Source organism: Budorcas taxicolor, chromosome 20, assembly GCF_023091745.1.
Source record: "Budorcas taxicolor isolate Tak-1 chromosome 20, Takin1.1, whole genome shotgun sequence".
Classification (NCBI taxonomy): domain Eukaryota; kingdom Metazoa; phylum Chordata; class Mammalia; order Artiodactyla; family Bovidae; genus Budorcas; species Budorcas taxicolor.
In genome coordinates this window covers 7,616,001-7,636,679 of record NC_068929.1, presented here as the reverse complement: position 1 = coordinate 7,636,679, position 20,679 = coordinate 7,616,001, and the positions used below count along the sequence as shown (strand labels likewise).

The 20,679-nt window shown below is 49.3% G+C and overlaps 1 protein-coding gene and 1 pseudogene across 3 annotated transcripts in view; one reads left to right on the top strand and one right to left on the bottom strand.

Moving 5' to 3' along the window:
• Positions 1-7,437: 7,437 nt before the first annotated feature.
• STK10 (serine/threonine kinase 10) overlaps positions 7,438-20,679 on the top strand; it is a 153,645-nt gene continuing 140,403 nt past the window's right edge. For all 3 annotated transcript variants that reach the window (XR_008201176.1, XM_052658962.1, XM_052658961.1), the window contains exon 1: positions 7,438-7,609. Coding sequence is in view for 2 of the 3 variants with exons in the window: in XM_052658962.1 (XP_052514922.1) it covers positions 7,454-7,609 (156 nt within the window). In the remaining variant the exon portion in view is untranslated. The remainder of the gene's footprint in view (positions 7,610-20,679) is intronic.
• On the bottom strand, positions 19,653-20,588 carry LOC128065925 (40S ribosomal protein S3a-like; annotated as a pseudogene).

Here is a 20,679-nt window from a genome sequence, read left to right as displayed (position 1 = left end):
ACCACTGGACCACCAGAGAGGTCCCCAAAATTAAAGTTTAAATGCAATACAGTTATGACAGAAGGAAGGAGCTAACAAACCCATACACACAAAAACTGAGAAAATTAACACCCATAAGGGAATTCTTCAAACACAGAAAAATAATCCCTTATGGAAACACAGATACTCAGGGAGGAATGAGAAGTACCAGAAATTGAATATGTGTGAGTAGATCTAAATGAATATTCACTGTAAAAAATGCTAAAAATAATGTCATATGAAGAAGCTAGCTGTGGGTGCTGTCAGAACTCACCAGGAGCTACATAGGGGAAGATCTGTTGCTGCTAGAGGACGGGAGAAAAAATGGTGTAAAATTTAACTGCATTTTCCCAGTGTGTTAATTAGGGTAAGGACTGCTAACTACTGTAGTACTGTAACAAACAATTCCCAAAATATCAGAACTAACTGTCTTTTCCAACGCCATAGTAACTGGTAACATTGAAGGTGATGGTGCTCTGAGCATGCTATGTGTACACAGAATAGGAATATAATATTGTACATATGAAGCTTATTTAATGTTATAAACCAAAGTTCAGTTCAGTTGCTCGGTTGTGTCCGACTCTGCGACCCCATGGACACCAGGCCTCCCTGTCTATCACCAACTCCCGAAGTTTACTCAAACTCATGTCTGTTGAGTAATGGTGATGCCATCCAACCATCTCATCCTCTGTTGTTCCCTTCTCCTCCTGCCCTCAATCTTTCCCAGCATCAGGGTCTTTTCAAATGAGTCAGTTCTTCGCATCACGTGGCCAAAGTATTGGAGTTTCAGCTTCAACATCAGTCCTTCCAATGAATATTCAGGACTGATTTCCTTTAGGATGGACTGGTTGGATCTCCTTGCAGTCCAAGGGACTCTCAAGAGTCTTCTCCAACACCACAGTTCAAAAGCATCAGTTCTTTGGCATTCAGCTTTTCTTTATAGTCCAACTCTCACATCCATCCATGACTCCTGGAAAAACCATAGCTTTGACTAGATGGACCTTTGTTGGCAAAGTAATGTCTCTGCTTTTTAATATGCTGTCTACGTTGGTCATAACCAAAGTTACCCCTATAAAAAATAAATTTAAAAATAGATGATGGTTCCCTATCAGCTGGAGTTCCTCAGTGACTACACAAAAAGATAGAGGATCTTCCCTTCCCATGGATTTTCATCTGGGGCTTGAGAGTGACAGATTCTCCTCTCCCAGCAGCAGAAAGCGGTTGCTTTGAAGGGTTTTGCTACTTCTGAGGAAGTAGATGAGACCTTGCGCTCGTCTCCTGGCAGCCACCAACCTCCTCCTTACTCCTGCATCAGCAAGAACTGGGACTCTCCAGTCTGCTGCCCTGCCCCCCAGTTTTTCTCACAAGCACCCTCTGGAGACGCAGGGGAAGGAGTTTGCTAACGCATGTGATCGTGCCTTGTATCTGGGAACTCCAGTTAACCCACTCTGACACGGCAGCCCAAACTTTGCCTCTGATGATTTGCTCGAACTTTAGTTACTTTCTCCTCTGCCACTTGTAGGGCAACTGGCGTTTTCAGCCATGTTCTGCCAAAGGTTCAGCAGTTGGTGTGCCCTCTCTCCTTGCTTGTTCCTTTTAGCATTCAGTTTCCTTGGTTGCCTTGTGACCTCAGTCCTCTGATATTCTCAAGAAAAGTTTTGTAGAGCATCCATCCTTTCTTTCTCACTAGGATAGATGCGACATTCTTTGTAGCTTTCTGTACAGTCAGTAAGAAATCCATCCTAATTGTGTGAAGGTTTTGCTGCAGCATAACTTAGCCTATTCAAATGGATAGGGTGGTTTTTATCTGCACTTTCCTGATGACTAATGATGTGGAGCACCTTCACATGTGCAGATTTGCCGTCTGTACTTTTTCAAGACAGAGCACAGATACTGATGTAAGGATAGACATTTCCTGTCTTAGATCTAGAAAGCACTTCTCCAAAGAGCCATAGTACCATTTTATGGAAAACTTTATTTGGAGACCACAAGGCTCTGCTTAGCCTTTTAGTTTACGAGCCTATTGGCTTTCTGTCTGGTTTCATGGCCTCTTTCCCCTGTAGTTTAGGATTTTGCAAATGTCTTGAGAGCAAAAGCCTAGAGTAAGGTACCATCACATATTCACTGGAATAGCTAGAGTTTTAAGAACTGATGATATCAATATGATTGGAGCAGTATCATTTGTGGGAACGTAAAGCGATACAATCCTTTGTAAAATACTTGAACAGTTTCTTATGAAGTTAACCATATACTTAGGGTATGATCCAGAAATTGCACTCCTAGGTGAATCTAGGAAAATGAAAATACATATCCATGCAAAGCCTCATCAGCATTTGTAGCATCTTTATTCATGATAACATAAGACTGCAAATGTCCATCAACAGCTGAATGGATAAACAAATTGTGGTATATCCATACACTGGAATATGGATACATATTCCATATGGAATATCCATACACTGGAACATTTAGGAAGAATGAACCACAAAGACATATAACAACATGATGAATCTCAAAATATTATGCTGTGTGAAAAGAAACCGAACTTAAAAGAGCACTACAGTGTGATTCCGTTCATCTGATGAACTAAGAAAGACATTTCCAGTATATGGTGATGGAAAACGGATGAGTGGTTGGCTGGGGTGAGGATGGTGAATGGGGATTAATTTATGATCAAGGAAAAGAAATTTCCTGAGATGAGGGGAAGTTCTGTACCTTGACTACGGTGATGGTTGCGTGCTAAGTCGCTTCAGTTACGTCTGACTGTTTGTGACACTATGGACTGTAGCCGGGCTCCTCTGTCCATGGGATTCCCCAGGCAAGAAGACTGGATGGGTTGCCATGCCCTCTTCCAGGGAAATCTTCCTGATCCAGGGATCGAACCTGAGTCTCTTACGTCTTCTGCACTGGCAGGTGGGTTCTTTACCGCTAGCACCACCTGGGAAGCCCACATTGATGGTTACATGGATGTATATATTTGTCAAAACTTTGAACTCATTTTATTAAATATAAACAAAACCTCAATGAAGTTGACTTTAAAATTTTTTTAAGACAAAAAAATTCAATTACATCAGTATTAAGCATTCTTGCTCAACAAAAGTCACTGGAAAGTTAACAGATATATGGTAAATTGGAAAGACATCTGCAGTGTCTAAACTCAGTGAGAAACTTTTTTTTAAATCCTACAGTCAAAAAGTGAGAAAGGAAATCTAATAGGAAAATGGGCAAAGAATATGAACCAGAAATATGAACCAACAAAGAACCTGAAATGCAAACATCTAACAAACTTATGAGGACATGCTCCAACTCTAATTAAGAATTAGAGATTTGCAAAGTTAAAACCAGGTTTTGTACCAAACTTACAAAGAACAGATAATTCCTATCTTAAATTGGTCCATAAAATTAAAAAAAAAGAATAATAAATGTTCTCATTTTAAAACCAGATAGAGACAGCACAAGAAAAGTATAGGTGCCTTTGGTTTGCACACATAGACATAAAAATCCTAAGTGTAAAATTTCCCGTCAAAGTCAATGTTATATGTATAAATATACATTATGACCAAGAGGCTACTGGACACAGTAGTTACACAAACAGATGCAGAGACTTTGGCATCAGACTACTTAGGTTCAAATCCAGACTCTGCCGCTGATTAGCTGTGTGACCTTGGGCTTGTGTTACTTAGCCTTTCCAGAGGAAGATAAAATATGCTCTAGGAAAGCAAGTATATTTAGTCAATGAAATTTACCATGACTATAGGCTGGATGAGAAAACTCATGTAATTAATCATAAGATTGACTTATATGGTAAACGCAGAAAAAATATTTGATTAAGTTCTACAGCTATGAGAAATAGTTGTTAGCAAATTAGAAATAGCAGGAAGGTGTCTCAGTGGGTAGAGACTGCCTGGAATGCAGGAGACGCGGGTTCGCTCCCTGAGTCAGGAAGATCCCCTGGACGAGGCATGGCAACCCACTCCAGTATTCTCGTTTGGAGAATCCCATGGACAGAGGAGCCCGGTGGGCTACAGTCCATGGGGTCACACAGAATCGGACAGGACTGAAGTGACTGAGCGCAGACGTGTGAAGATCTTTTGCCACAGTCTTTCATAAATATCATACTTAAAGGAGAAACTTTTAAACCCTTTTCTATTAAATACTGGACCAAGACAAGGATTCCTATTTTCACTGTTACTGTTTAACTTAACAGTAAAATCATCTGCTAAAGATTCTAGCAAATGCTATAGGAAAAAGGAGAAGAAATAAGAAATGTGAGGAGTTTATAGCAGAAGCTGTATGAAGTGCCGTGACATCTCTCAACTTAAGAGATGTTCTCTGGGCTTTCAAGCGCAGCAAGCTAGCAGCACTTGCTGCCCTAGGGAGCAGCCCTTGGTCAAGGACAGATGAGGCTTAGAGAAAAATTCCCGTTTCCTTGACTCTCGGGCTGAGTCTGCAGTGTGCTGTATCCTGATCCCCAGAACACCCACGTGGGTTAAGCCCGTTAGCCATAGCAGTAATCAGCTCCCTTTACGGGCTTCAACATCACCTCCCAAATAAACTATTTGTATTCAGATCCTTGTCTCTGGGAAAATCCAACCTCAGAAAACAGTGAAATGCTTTTTCTGTGACTACTGAGCCTGTGACTTTCTTTGTCAACGCAGTGTCTTACTTTAATAGCTTTTGTTTCTGCATAGAACCATTCTTTTATTCCTGGATGAAACTTTCTTGGTAATGGTGTTTTTATTCACCTTGGGTTTCATCTTGCTAGTATTTTTTTAAATTTATTTATTTTAATCGGAGGATAATTACTTTACAATATTGTGATGGGTTTTGCCATACATCAACATGAGTCAGCCATGGGCATATATGTGTCCCCTCATGCTAGTATCTTTTTTAATCCATCTATTACCTAAGGGGACATATTCTACAATTTCCTTTTACTATCTCTACTTAGTTGTAGTAAAACTCATCTTAGAAAAATGAAATATTTCCTTTATGGTCCTAAAGTACTTATATAAAGGGAGAAATTATTTGTAAAACCACATAACATGATGTCCTTCAGTGGGGGCAGAGTTTAGATTTTTGATTCCTTTCTTGATTCATTATTAGCTTATTTAGGCTTTTATTTCTTATTGAAATTATGTATCTTTTATATATCACTTATAGTTTTGTATATCATTTGTTTATATAATTTATATTTTCTCCTACATGATTACCTACTTCATATTACCCATTTCACATAAATTATATTCACATAAACTTGTTTAAAATGTACTTTTGTGATTTCAAATCTCTATGGTACCTAATACTATGTTCCTCTTCATTTCATTGTCTTGGGGACTATTTTCCTTTCTGTTTAACTCCTTTTTTGTCTCTGACCAGTCTTGTCTATTCATTATTTCAGAGATATAGCCTGGTTTTGTTAAACCTCTCTGTTTGATTTCTTACAACTTCACTTATATATAATTTACATATCATAAAGTACATCCATTTCAAGTATACAATTCAGTGATTTTTAGTAAATCTGCCAAATTATTACATCATCACCATAATCCAGTTTTAGAATATTTTCATCACTCCAAAAAGACCCCTCATGCCCATTTCAGTTTAGTCCATTAATCTGCTTTCTGTCCCCATGGATTTGCCTTTTCTAGACATTTCTTATAAATGGAATCATGTAACCTGTGGTCTTTTATGTCTGGTTTCTTTCACTTATAACATTTTTGAGTGAAGCTCTCCATTTCTGTTTCTTACTTCATTTTTTTCTGGAGCTTTCACAGAGTTCTGTGGATAACTGGACCTGGGGATAACCTGGGCCTCCAACTCCCAGACCCCTCAGTTCAGTTCAGTTCAGTCGCTCATTCGTGTCCGACTCTTTGCGACCCCGTGAATCGCAGCACGCCAGGCCTCCCTGTCCAACCAACTCCCACAGTTCACTCAGACTCGCTTCCATCCAGTCAGTGATGCCATCCAGACATCTCATCCTCGGTCGTTCCCTTCTCCTCCTGCCCCCAATCCCTCCCAGCATCAGAGTCTTTTCCAATGAGTCAACTCTTTGCATGAGGTGGCCAAAGTACTGGAGCTTCAGCTTTAGCATCATTCCTTCCCAAGAAATCCCAGGGTTGATCTCCTTGCAGTCCAAGGGACTCTCAAGAGTCTTCTCCAACAGTTCAAAAGCATCAATTCTTCGGCGCTCAGCCTTCTTCACAGTCCTCTAGGCTGACCTAAGTCAGAGCCCCTTCCTCCCAATGGGAGAGCCTCCCCACTGTCCTCTCAGCCGCTTCACAGAGTTGGTCAGGTGGACTGGAACAGGGAAAGACCCGCCTTCCAGCTTGCTCTGGGAGGCTTATTTGTGGGTGAGAGCCCAGTCTTGTGCTGTGTTTGCTTCTTCTGGTGATTAAGACTTTCTACAGCTGCAACCACTCACTAAGTGGTGGAGACATTTCAGTCTTTACTCAGGGCACCCTTTATGCAGACCACTACCAGCAACCCCAGGCTTCTGCAGCTGTCTTTCCAAACTGGTGTTTGCCTGCTGTTCCGGAGTGGTAAAAACACCTCAACATGAATTTTCTTCATAGGGACCGGAACTATTGGATGTGACATTCGCTGAGGCTCTATTTATGAGGGAGAGTTACCGTAAGGAGCCTGGGTCTCCAGGACTGACCACTGCCGCAAGGACTCGGCATCTCCCGCGCTAGGAGGCAGCACCGCGCCGAGGAAACCGCACCGGCTCAGCCAGCAGGATGTGTAGCGGGGGGGCTGGTGCCTAGCCCTCCCGGCGCCCCCACCTGAAAACTGGGCGGGGGCAGAGCGGCTTTGCCGGGAAGTTACAGGGCGGATTCAGTGATTAATGTCGGTTCGCCCTCTTGGTCTTCGGACAACAATCAGTGGGCGCTCGCGAAGAGCCAGTTTGGTTCCCCTTTCGCTCCGGCAGAAATATTGGGAGCCACGTGACTCTGGGGGCCTCCCAGCCCCGGGACGCTCTCGCCGAAGCGTCCCCTAAACTATCCAAAGCCTAGTCGGTTGCTTGCGGGCGTGCGGCGCGCGGGGGACTACAGTTTCCAGAGTGCCCTGCGGCGACGGGCGGAGCCGGGGAGCGCCCGTAGCCAATTAGGGGCTCTCCGGGTGTTGCCGGGGAGCGGCAGGTGGAGCCGGGTGCGCGGAACGCCTCCCGAGGCTGGGCGAGGCGCGCGGCGCGAGCGGGGCCGGCACCGGGAGGCGGCCCCGGGACGGGACCGAGCGGGGGCGGGGACCGCGCGTGCCCGCGCGGTTCCGGGTGCGCCAGCCGCGAGCTGCCCCGGGCGCACTTGACCCGGGTCGGGCTGCGGGGAAGGGCCGGGCTGCGGAGAGCCCCCGAGCGCCGCGGCGCCCTCCAGCGCCTCCGCCTCGCGGCCGCGGGAGCCGCGCCACCTCGCCCCGCGGCTCGCGTGCCCCAGCCATGGCTTTCGCCAATTTCCGCCGCATCCTGCGCCTGTCTACCTTCGAGAAGAGAAAGTCCCGCGAATATGAGCATGTCCGCCGGGACCTGGATCCCAACGAGGTGTGGGAGATCGTGGGCGAGCTGGGCGACGGCGCCTTCGGCAAGGTTTACAAGGTGAGGGCGCCGAGAGTGGGGGACTCGGGGCGCGTGGAGCCGCTCCGGAAGGGAGGGGCACTGGCCTTGGTCAGTCTCGGCCGCGGCTCGGGAGAGCGCGGAGCAGCTGCCCGGTCCTGACCCCGGAGTCCCGGGCCCCGGTCCCGGTGACCCTTCTTCTTTGCCGGGGGCGGGGGGTCCCCTCACTCAGCCCGGCTCAGCCCCTGCGCCCCTGACGGCGCGGCGGCTGCCCCCAAGCTTTTTCCGAGCACTTCCTGTGCGCCCCGCACGGCTCTCGGCGCCGCAGGGGGAGACAAAGGGGAGCTTATAGAACTTTAGCGTCCGAGACGAGGCGTACTTTTTAGGGGAGTCCACCCAGATGCTGTGAGGGTGCCGAGGCGATGGGCACAGAGCAACTGGGCTGCGTCTGGAAGGGCTGGGTCCGATGAAATTAGGGACACACCTGAAGATGAGCCAGAGACGGAGAGAGCGGGGGTGGGGTAGGGGGGCTCGGAGTGAGAGGTTAGGCTTGGAAATGGAGGCTGGGGCCTCTGGAATCCTGCGCTTCGGGGGTCAGATTTGAGTATGTGGATGAGTCACTGCTGGGGAGTCTCCCAGCCTGTAGTCACCTTTCCCCTAGAGGAATAGGAGGCCAGAGAGCTTTTGTGGAGAGGTGGGTGGGGCAGAGCTGATTAATTCTAGACACGTTTGCTGTAGGCATTGTCTGGTTCTTAGTCCTGAGAAGAAGTTCTGTGTTTCTGAGTCGTACTGGGGACCCCAAAAAACACTCAGGGCTTGACGGCACCCTTCCCCTATCTCCTTCCTCCTAGGAAACCCTTTACTCAGAGAAACCCACATGTTCTCCAGGAGGACACCTCTTTCCTGAGCCACCGTCACCTTCCATGGGATTCCTTGAGCTTGTGGACCACTCTGACCCCAGGACTCCCCTTTTAGGAGCTTGGACCCCAGATAGGGCTTCTCTCAGTCCTCCTGGTCAAGACTTGCTCTTTTCAACCTGAAAGTGGTGGTGAGCTGAGTTACCAGATTGTAGTCCCTGAAGGAGTGACATTAGTATCCCCTGGGAGCTTATTAGAAATGCAGGATCTGAGGCCCCACTCTCGACCTGATCAAGTAGGGTCTGCGTTGTAACAGATCCCCAGGTGATCGCTAAGCACTTTAAGTTTTGAGAAACATGGCTGGAGGCAGTTTTGAGGCCACCCAGGCCCATCCCGGTGTCTGTTTTGCTACCACCTCCCCTCTAAGCAGGCACTTCCTGTTACAGGGTGGAACCCCCACCGGAGCAAAGGTTCTGTGGTTGGAGAGGCTGTGACACTCACACCGGTGGCTCTCCGCTGTTTGACTTGCTGCGCTTCTCTGCCTGAGGGCTCTGCGTGTAGGCGAGGGCAGCCAGCACATTCTACGCTTGCACGTCTTTTCTTTACCCTTCTCAAAGCTCCCTATTCTCTCTAGGGCACCAGGAAACTGTCCTCAGTCTTGCGAGGCGACCCCCGTCCCCCGGACATCCCCCCCCAGACACCCCTCCCCCCCGGACACCCCACCAAAGTCCTGGGCTCCCCCAGACACAGCCTGCTCTCCAGGTGTGCTCTGTCCCCTGTGAGGGCAGCTGCGCCCTTGCTCAGCTCACCATATCCCTCACTTTCTCCAAAAGGTTCAGCTGGTGTTTCCGGCGCTCGATGTTGGCTCTTGCAAATGTTTGTTTTATTCGGGGTTGGCTTTCAATTAGTCTTGTCCCTGTCCCCTAATGGATCCTGGCTTCATATGGTTCATTTTCTTTCAAATCTAAATGCAGAACTTTGCTTTTAGGCTGGTAAGATTTCCCCTTGTCAGTTTCGATTGTCATTTCCGCCTGCTTTAGCTGGGTGAAACTCCCCTACTGCTCTGAAAGTTCCAAACAGAGGAGCCCATCTGATTCACAAGCTATTTTGTCTGCTGGTTCTCCGGAACACATGGAAGTGCTCAAAGCTGTGAGCCGACTGTACCCCAGCTCCCTCCCCACCACCTCTGAATCCTTGGTTTTCTCCTAATTAAGAGAACGCAAAGCTAGACCAGGAGAGCTGTGTGATGGCTGATATACCTAGACAGTTTATTAGATTGTGCACCTGGCCTTCATGTGTGACTGTTCAATCCAGCCCATCCCCGTGTTATGTGCAGGAACCCTGGGTCCCAGGGAAAGGAATGGACTAGAACCAAGGCTCGGGGCTTGGTTACAGCTTCGGAAGATCCGTCTTAGATCAGAGATCTCTGTGACCCCTGTCTCCTGCCCTGGAGAAGTGCTGTTTACTCAGCCCCTTAGAGATGAAGTTGAAGCAGTTATTGCTTCAATAAAGATTCTATTCAGGGACCGAAACTCCTCCCTACTTCATTGTCCCCTGGCATGGCCATCTCAGCAGCACAGGACAGAGGTTCCATCTAGGTTTTTTTATCTCAGAGCAGAACTTCTGCTTTGACACGGTGCCTTGGTAACCAGTTGCCTGTGAGCTGGGCAAGTGACAGCTAGCAGCATCTCCTCTTCCTGTCCTAGAACTAGCAGAGTTTTCTTCTGGCGGCCTAGGTGATGGTGGCCTTCCTGAGGGTTTCCCTGGTGTGAGAAGTCCCGAGAGGGACCTCCCTGGCAGTCCAGCGGCTAGGACTCCACGCTCCCAGTGCACGGGGTCCAGGCTCATTCCCTGCTCAGGGAACTAGAGTCCACATGCCACAACCAAGATCTAAGGTCCTGTGTGCTGCAACTAAGACCGGATACAGGCAAACAAATAAAACAAATATTAAAAAAGAAAGAAGTCACAAGAATCCCAATCTGTCAAAGGCTTGTCAGAAGAGGATGCCAATTATAGATTTCCTGTTGAGTGTCTTGTTCAGGCTCAAAGCCTAAGCATTAGCAGTCAAGATGTGTGCGTGCAAGCATGCTAGGTTGTTCAGTTGTGTCCGACTCTTGGTGATCTCATAGACGGTAGCCCTCTAGGCGCCTCTGTCCATGGGATTCTCCAGGCAAGAAAGCTGGAGTGGGTTGCCGATGCCTTCCTCCAGGGGATCTTGCCAACCCAGGGACTGAACCCACAGCTCTTATTTCTCCTGCATAAGCAGGTGGGTTCTTTATCACTGGTGCTATGATGGAGCCTCTTTTCCCCTTTTCTCTCTGGTAAGCCGCCAGTTTGTCTCCGGTGGAAAAGAGGTAGGTAAGATTGATTTTGTGCAAAGTCAAGTTCACTCTCACCTACTCCTTAAGGGATTTCAGATGGATTTCAGAGGGAAGTAGTTTTTAGTTTATGACTAGATACAAAGTAAAAGTCATAGGCTATATGGTTTAAAAATTCTTGCCCTTGGAAATAATCTTTATTCTGAAGACAGGATGGAAAGGGAAGTGTTAGGTGTGGTGCTGAATGGAGAAATCAGCCTTTAGCAGGTGTGCCCACTCTCACAGCTGTGGGTAAAGCAGGCCCTTAAATGCTGAACAGAGGCAGGGAGCCTGTGGACCTGAAGAGCTGGGTTAACAGGCTGAGATTTTTTTTTCTGCTTCCTGAAGATTGCTTTAGTTGTCATCTTATGTTGTCTTTAAGCTTTCAAAAGTTTTATGATTTTGTAAAATTAGGAGTACAGTACAAAATTTTTTTACTTAAAAAGAAAAACATTACCCTAAGTCCCATCAATTGCTGTTAACATTTTGATATATTTCCTTCCAGACTTAATGGATTTTTATGGAGAAAAAAGATTTGTTTAAATATGGACATACTATAACAGTCCATGGAATTCTCCAGGCCAGAATACTGGTGTGGGAAGCTGTTCCTTTCTCCAGGGGATTTTCCCAACCCAGGGATTGAACCCAGGTCTCCCACATTGCAGGCGGATTCTTCACCAGCTGAGCCACCAGGGAAGCCTAGGCCTACTGGAGTGAGTAGCCTGTCCCTTTTCCAGCGGATCTTCCCGACCCAGGATTCAAACTGGGGTCTCCTTTATCAGCTGAGCTACCAGGAAAGCCCATAATTGATTTTTATGGAGAAAAAAAATTTTGGTTAAAATGCAGTGTTGTAATTTACAAAGCTACAGTGTTTTATGCCATCTTTCATTCCTAAAACCTCTTCATGTGTTATTCTAAATGCTTCATACATACTTTCTGGGATGGGTCAGTGCCCCCATGATCTTAATCTTTTTGGATATTTAAGTAATCCCCTCATAAAGTTTTTTTTTTTTACTGTTAACAAGATAAATTGATTTAAGTGCTTATCATGTGCCAGACACTGTACTAAACACTTTACACAATAGTCAGTTCTGCTGTAACATAAATATGCCTTCCTAAGAATCCCTAAACTGTGCAGAATCATGCAGTAAAAATCAGAAGCCTTGTGAGCAAATGGGGATAAGGGTACAACACTCAAAAACTTCATCAACAAATTGGAAGAAATAAAGATTGCCTAAAAAAACAAGCAGCAGAGTGTTACACAAGTTTTGTGGATAAGAAATACAGAATTATGGGGACATCCATGGTGGTTCCGTGGCCAAGACTCTGCGCTCTGAAATTAGGTGGTAAATTGGGCTCCCGTATGGGATGGGTGTGTCTCAAAGGTTGCTGACAGGCATCTGAGGGGCCTGTGCCCTGTGTATATTCATTTGCGTTGGGTCACTTGGGTGAAGTTTTCTGCGTTTACCTAGTGTTTATGGCAGACAACACATAAGCAGATGTGAATTTAGCATTTTGATAAAATTGTTCCCTGATACATCAGTGGTATTGGAACAAAACTGACATTTTAAAAAAGTAAGCATTATGGCAGAACTGACTGTATATTTTAAATCATCCTTTAGGCTTAACTCTTGAAGGGAATTATTCCGTGGAAGGAATGATGCTTCTTTGAGCATGATTTTTAAAAGAAAATGAGATAAGTTCCTAGCGGCCCCTTTGCCCCCTCGCTCTCACTAAGGGCCATTCCCCGAGTCCTTTGGGAATCCGGGGCCTTGGCAGCGGCTGCCCTCTGGGTGGGGACCTCAGGTGCCCTTCTCTCAGAGAGCCATTGTTAACCCTGGGGCCACATCCTGCCCCGCCGCCCAGTTCAGACAAAGCTGAGGTTCCTGCCCTCCCCAGCCTGGCAGCTCCTTTCACCTCGACTCTGCCTGAATTTAAAGCCTGGGTTTCCGCTTCCTCCAGGGGCTGCCCAGGTCTCCCTCATCCCCGTGCACCTCCCCTTCGCCTCCGGAAAGAGCTCTGCCCCCAGGCTGTAACCTTATTTCCGCTCAGCCTAGTGTTTTTAAACACAAGTCCTTGCTATTGTGAGTGGGTTCCTGGCTGGGTCCGAAAACCAAGGCTACCCGAGCTTCCTGGGGATGTCGCCTGCCCACGGGGTCTAAAGTGGCAGATTTTGCACTGGCCTTGCACCGTCTGGGTCTAGAGCAGCTAAGCAATTGCACAGCCAGCCTTCACCTCCGCCCAGTGTCCCCTGGCTTCCTGGTTACTCGGACTAGGGGAATATCTCTGTTGTTGGGTCTGAAATAATTCGTGCAAACCACTTAGTCCAGGATGCTGGAAAAGCTTGCATGGGTGTTATCCATTAGCATGTAAATAAGATGAATGAGTGGAGAGTTGACTCCCCACACCCCCACCCCGTTTTGTTTTTTTTGACCCTGGTGCATGGCATGAGGGCTTCTAGTTCCCTGACCAGGGATCGAATCTATGCTCCCTACAGGGGCTGCCACCGGAAAAGAGCCAGGGATGGGTCCCTCCCAGGCCCAGCTGCTGCCAAGGGCGTGGAGCAGGAAGGTTAAAGGACGCATCTGGGGCTCGGGACGATCTGGGTTGCACCTCCAAACAAGTGACTCCCACTTCTGAGCCTCCAGACTCTCATCTATAAAACAGAGGCGATGATTTGAAGGATAAGATACTTAGAAAGGTGTAATACATTCAGCACCTGATCCCCACCCAGGAAGTGGGCAGGAAAGGAAGATGGTTCATTATTGCTGATGCTCTTGCTATGAAACAAAGAAGGTCCCGACCAGTTACTTCAGCCAAGCTGGGGGCAAACAGAAGGACTTCAGTGTTAAGAGCTTGTTCGTTATACCAGGCTTCCCACCTTGGCACTATTGACATTTGGGGCAGCTCCTTCTTTGTTATGGGGGCTGCCTGTGTGTTATAGGATGTTAGCAGTATCTCTGGTTTCTACCTACAAAAATGACACCACTGCCAGCACCTCCCTCTCCTCCCCCTAGTTGAGATAGCCAAAAATGTCTCTGGACAAGGCCACATGTCCCCCGGGGGGCAAGATCGCTCCTGTGGGGCACTGCTGCCTCCTACAAACAAATGTGCCTCGATTCAGTTCTGCAAACAGCCATGCTCACCTGTGTTTGTCACAGGTGTGTGATACAAGACGTGGGCCTTGCAGCCAGGCAGACCTGACTTTGAATCCTGGCTGCCCTACTTAGCTGCTGTATAAAGTCAGGTGAGTGGCTTGCCTCAGTTTCCCCATTTGTTTGGTGGGGCTGAGACCAATGCTTACCCCACTGAGCAGCTGGGAGAATCAGATCAGTAGCTCGTAGGCACACAGGATGAGCCAGCTACCCACTTAACCTGATGCTTTCAAGGCCACAGGGGAAAGGAAGGTTCTGCCCTGGCAAGAGAGTTGTATCAGGACCACGATGGGACTGGCGGTGAGGGGGGACAGCTTCCACTGGGCAGGGAGGGTGAGGTGGGGACAGGACAGACAGACAGAGGGAAGGAAGCCCAGGCCAGGAGAGAGCCAGGCAGTGAGGCCTCAGGTTGTCCCTGGGTGGGCCTTGAGCGTGATAGGGCTTGTGGACTGGTTTGTGTGACTCGCATGGTGGCTGAATCAAATTTGAAGTGATTGCCAGCATTTTGAAATCATGAGTGTTCACATAAAAGCCCCGATCAGATATGCTGATATGGCCTGGCATGCACTCATGCAGGGTCATGTCTGCTGGAAGTGAGGAGAATGTCCAAGGGGAATGTAACAGGAGCCACGTACACAACTTAAAGTGTTCTAGGAGACACACTCAAACAAGGAAAAGCATCAGAAGTGCATTTTAGTAGTATATTTTGGTTACCCCAGTATATATCCAAAGTGCTATCATTTCAGCATGTAATCAACAGAGAAAGAGATATTTAAAGTTCTCATTGCATGCAAAGCCTTTAAAAGCTGTGCGCTTGGCATTTACAGGGCATCTTGCTGTGGTCCAGCTGTGGTTCACATGCTCAGTGGTGGCCTTGGCTCGGTACCAGGCAGCGTATATCTGGCTTTTACTGTCTTCCACTACTGTGTGCCCTCCCCCTGACCCACTGTACATATTTCATTTGCCCACTCAAGTCCAGTGGTCAATGTATTATTTGGGAGCTGGGCTTGGCTTTGGGGAGCTGGCCAGTGCGGGCCAGGTCTAGAATAGTGTGTGGGGGCCAAGTGAGAGTGCCTTGAATGGCACGCTGAGGAATGTGGACGTCATAGTTACTGTCCTGCGTGCCACACCTTGCCAGGGTCTGACCTGGTCCTGAGATCAGCCTCGTGTAGTGTTAGAGGAGAGTGATCTTTGGATAGTTACTGGATGGGGAGTGGTTGGCCCGCACAATTGGGAGATGCCAGATCCAGATGTCCTGGCTGCCCAAGGCCAAGGTGACCATTGATGAGTGGAGGCTGGGCCAGAGTGGCCACAGCCTGGTGACTGGAACCAGGGGTAGTAGGTGGACGTGTGGGAGGGAAGGCTAGCGCAGTGGTTAGAGCCCAGGGAGGGAAGTGACTGGTGGAAGGTGACCGACCCAAGAAGGAGATGTATGTGGGCATGGAGGGTTCTAGAGAGCTGGGTCAGGAGAGAGCAAAGAGGGTGAGATGGGAAGGGCAGCTTATGCTTCCAGGGACCAGAGGTGGTCTGGGCACTTGGGTGTGGTCCTGGAGTTGAAGCCCAGCCCTCTCCGTTGCAGGTCGTGTGGTCCTGGAGAAAAGTTTTTACCTATGCCGTGGTTTCGTTAGCTACACCATAGGGCTTTTTGTCTGAAATAACCCATGTAAACCACTTAGCCTGGGACCTTGGAAAACCTCATGTGAGTGTTGGCCGTTAGCATGTAAACAAGATAAATGAGTGGGGAGTTGATTTTTTCTTTGAACCTGCCACGTGTCATTACAGGATCCTAGTTCCCTGACCAGGGATCAAACCCGTGCCCCCTGTAATGGAAGCAGAATCTTAACTGTGGACTGCCAGGGAAGTCCCCCTCCCTTCTTGCCTATCGTTTATTCCACTAGACTCGAGTAGACTGTTCTCACAGCCTGCTAGACCTGTGAAAGGCAGGAGTCAGTATCCTCACCGGATGGAGCAGAGGCCGAGAGAGGGACAATGACCTGCTCAGCATCACAGAGCTCTTCCATGGCAGAGCTGGGACTTAAACCCAGATATCTCTGGCCAGAAGCCTGTGCCTTTTCTGCTGTGCAGCTTGGAGGGGGAAATAAGGGGGCTTATCGGGAGGAGAGGGTCCAGGGTGCCTTCGCTGTGGTATTTCTGGCGGCGCTGACATTTGTGAGCCCAGGAATGGGCCCTTCTTCCGGCCTGCCTCAGCCTCCACTGGATCTGAGCCCCAGGACGGCAGTGGTGGCCTCTCACGCGGAGGAAGTGGTGACGGTCACGGGCAGGGCGAGCAGAGGAAGTGGCAGGGGAAGGGGGTGGCGTTGGGGGGAAGCTGGGTGCCCTTGGGGCCCTGGCGGGGGTGGGCTGCTGGTGCCCCAGGATCCGAAGGCGCTGAGCACTCCCGCGGGCGGGTGGGGGGCGTGTCCCAGGGCTGCCTCCTCCCGCCACGCTGCCTTGCACTCACTCTTCGTTCTCTTCCCCTTTCTTTCTGCTTTCCCCTTTACTACATTTTTTTTCTTCCTTCTTCTATAGGTGTTTTTTTTTCCTCTTTAATAACAGGCTGTACCAGAACCAGAATCCAGGGCCTAAGGGTGGAGGGCGTGGAGTGACTGAAGACTCAGCATGAGCCAACCTCCCCGTCTAAGGGAAGATGGGGGCCACTGGGAGGAACTGAAGGAAGCGCAGCCTCTCTGCCTCAGGGCCTTTGCGCTTGCTGGTTCTGCTGCCAGCCGCTCTTGTGTGGCTGCACAGCTGGCTCCTTCTCGTCCTGAGGGTCTCCACTCCCCTGTTCCCTCCTGAGCAGTGACGGCTCCCTGCTGACTTCCTCCAGAGCCCCCTCACGCACTGCGATTCTCTTCTCTGTCACCTTATTTATTTTCTTTCTTCAGAGGATGTAAGGTCCTGGAGAGCAGGGAGTAATCAATCCATCTTTCGTGGATAATAGATACGTGGTAGATTCCGAGTTAGTAACTGCTGCATGAGTGAATGATGAATAGTGAATGGCAGGCCCAGCTCCCCGCCCGCCCCAGCCGGCACTGTGTGATGGGTGCCCGCCCGCCCCAGCCGGCACTGTGTGATGGGTGCCCGCCCGCCCCAGCCGGCACTGTGTGATGGGTGCCCGCCCGCCCCAGCCGGCACTGTGTGATGGGTGCCCGCCCGCCCCAGCCGGCACTGTGTGATGGGTGCCCGCCCGCCCCAGCCGGCACTGTGTGATGGGTGCCCGCCCGCCCCAGCCGGCACTGTGTGATGGGTGCCCGCCCGCCCCAGCCGGCACTGTGTGATGGGTGCCCGCCCGCCCCAGCCGGCACTGTGTGATGGGTGCCGGCCCTGAAGTCAGCTCTAGGCTTTCTCCTGGCTCCCCCTGCTGTGTGCTCTATGACCTTGGGAAAGTCACCTCAGCAATTTGAGGCTCAGTATCTTGAGCTGTAAAACGAGGATCAAAGTAGTGCTTCCCTCAGAGAGTCTGTGGAGATGGAGGTGTGTAGCCAGCCCTAACATGGCGCGCACCTTGGAGGAAGGAGAAGTGGATGGGACTGTCACCACTGTGATTCTCTGTGGGTTGACCAGATTGCCTGGCCCAGCTCTCTGAGGATTAACAAAGGCAGAGTCCCTTGAGGCCCCTGGTCCAGCTCCCCTTGTCTGTCACGCTGGAGGGTGCTCCTGGGTAGATGCTGGTGTTCAGGTCTTGGGAATCAGCCTAAAATTTACTGTTATTATTTTTTTAAAACAGTTTCATTTATTTATTGTTGGCTGTGCTGGGTCTTTGTTGCCACGTGGGCTTTCCTCTCATTGCAGAGAGTGGGGGCTGCTCTCCAGCTGTGGTGCTCCGGGCGCTTACTGAGGTGTCTCCTCTTGTGGACCCAGGCTCTAGGGGCTGCGGGCTTCAGGAGCGGTGACGTGTGGGCTCAGCGGCTGCAGCTCCCGGGCTCTGGAGCACAGGCTTGGTAGCTGTGGCGCATGGGCTTGGCTGCTCTGTGGCGTGTGGGATCTTCCCAGACCAGGGCCTGAACCCATGTCTCCTGCATTGGAGGTGGACTCTTTCTCAGTGGGCCCCTAGGGAGGCCCTGCCGCTGGGCTGTGAGGATGAATATGATTCCGTAAAGAGGCTCTTTACTGGCCCCCTTGGGGAAGTTTGCTGCCCCATGAGCTCTGTGCCTGCCCCCCGGCCCGCTGGCCCAGCGTAGGCAAGGCCACCCCTGGTGTCTGAAAGAGCGGCAGTCACACCCTGGGGAGCAGCTGGCGCCGCTGCCTCGCTCCCCTTCGCCCTCCTTCCTGGAAAGCGCTGGCCTGGCGTGTCTGGCCTCACAGACCCAACTCTTGGCCCTCTGAGGAGGTTCCCACAGAGCTGGCTTTGTCGCCCTGAGGAATGGCCCCGATGGAGCTGGCATGGCTCTCTACCCGGCTTTAAGATTCCTTCTACCTTCGACTTGCCTCTTGGTCGGCTCTGCTGCCAGACTGGTGAGGCCTAGATCTTTCTCGAGACTTCTTTTCCCTCGGGTGCCCTTCACACCCCTAGCCCCACTCTGAGGTGACAGCTGGGGCTGAGGAGCCATGACTGGTGTGCTTCTGTTCATGAGGAATCTGGACCCCAGGTGCCAGTGCCAGCCTCTGTCACTTGTCCTGATTCTCTAGTCTGTATGCAGGACCGACTCCCGGGGCCAGCAAGGTGTACTGCGGAAGGCCCCAGAACCACCCCGTGCCTCCTGCAAGAGCCTTCCTCAGAGGCTCTGGACTTGCTGGCGCTCTTCACCCTGTGAGTCGCAGCAAGGCTGCTGTGTGACTTGGGCTAGTGAAGCTATCCCTCTGAGCCTCCTCAGCTTCTTTTCCTTCTGGAAAATGGGGAGAATACGGTCCCTCTCACAAGCAGGACCAAAGAGTCTTTGCACCTGTGATCTTACCGCTTACTTACTTACTTACTTACTTACCACTTCCTAGGGGCACCCAGCCAGGACTCAGCAGAACTGACCCAGGCGCGGCCTCACGTCTCAGACCTATCCAGGGTCCCCGCCTCTGTGACCTGTGAGGGGTGCAGTGGCCCTGCTGTTTGGAGACCGGTCTGGCTATCTGTAGATCGCATCTCAGGCTTTCGAACACAGCACATGTGATCAGGATAGACGGTCCAGGGACGGGATTGGCCAGGCCTGCGGTGGACCCGCCGTTCCGTCTGCAGTCATAGTCGGAGAGGATGCTGTGGACGAGTGTTTTGCGACCCGAACAGCTGTTCGTGGCATATTGCGAAGTAAAAAGGAGAATGCATATCAGTGTATACAGTTAAATCCCATTTTTGTGAAGTGTGCAAGAATACATTTGTGGAGAGGAAAAAAAAAAAGCATGAGTGAATTACTGTGGAATGCTCACTGTGGCTGAGTTCTGCTCCTAGCATCTTTGATGTATTAACTCACTGAATGCTCACAGCCGCCTGTGAGGCAGGAACTGTTAACATCTTTGTTGTTCCAAGTAGGAAATGAGGGGCAGAGTGGTCACCTAAGTCCCCTGGGACGTGCTGGCGTGGACTTGCCAGACAAATCTGGGTACATCCGTACCGTGGAATCCTGGGAGGAGGTGCTCCAAGATGCTGGAGGCGGTTATCTCTGGGACGATGCCTTGTTTGATTTCCTTCTTGGTACTGTTATATTTTGAAGATGTTCTTTAATGAGTACATAATTGTGTCTTAAAAAATAACAGGTAACATGGTTTGTCACCGTTGAAAGTCTGATTTTTAAACAGATTCTTGGACTGGTGGGTCATATCCATCAGCCTGTTCAACTTCAACACCTGTTTCATCCCCAGGAGATTTTCCAGAACTCTTGCCTTCACTGTGGATGCTCCATGAATGTTCCCAATTCAAGGCTGCTGTTCTTCAGCATTTTTACTTTTCTAGCAAAGACATCATGGAGTGGATAAAGAGATTTACAGGCCTTTCCTGTGTCTTCTCCAGCGTGTCTGGAATCAGTCTGTTGATGACATCTTTCAAGTTCTGTCTGCATCTCTCGAGCCATGATTTCCATCATCTTACGGACCTGGCGGACCTGCTGATGCTGGGCGTGGGAGATCTTCCAAATCCGATTGTTGCATTTTTTAGTAAAACCCACACAGAATAGGTGAAGCAGATAACTCTTGGTAGTCTTGACATCAGTGTGAACTTCAGTCATGTCTACCATGTTTTGACCATGGAACACGTTTTGTAGTGGCTAAGATCCATGCTGTGGCTATTAGTCAGGCAGTTTTTTGCTCTGAACATCCTCAGTAGTTAGCTTGAATTTTCTAAATGCAGCTTCATGATTCTGCAGATCAGCAAAGCTCACTTCAAATACACAACTCTTGGAACTTCCCTGGTGGTCCAGGAGCTAAGACTCCATGCTCCCAATCCAGGAGTCCCTGATCAGGGAACTAGATCCCACATGCTACAACTAAGACCCAGCACAGCCAAATAAATAAAAATAAATGTTTTAAAAAAACCCCAAAACATAGCCCCTGAGGCTGTCAGCGCGATTTTGCTTCCTTGAGTTCCCGTGACTCATGTTTTTCCCATATTTCTTATATTCAGTGTTGCTGGCGCTTTCATGTCATAGCAGTCTTTCTTAGAAAATGGGTCAACCACTTTCTTCTTGGCTCCCTTTTTACCTCCTTTCATAAGGCACTTGCTGACCGCCATGCTGCTGCTCAGAGAGCCAAAAGGTACATAATGCTTTTGGAATAATAATAATTTAAAAAACCAGCACACAAAGTATTGTTGATTGAAAACA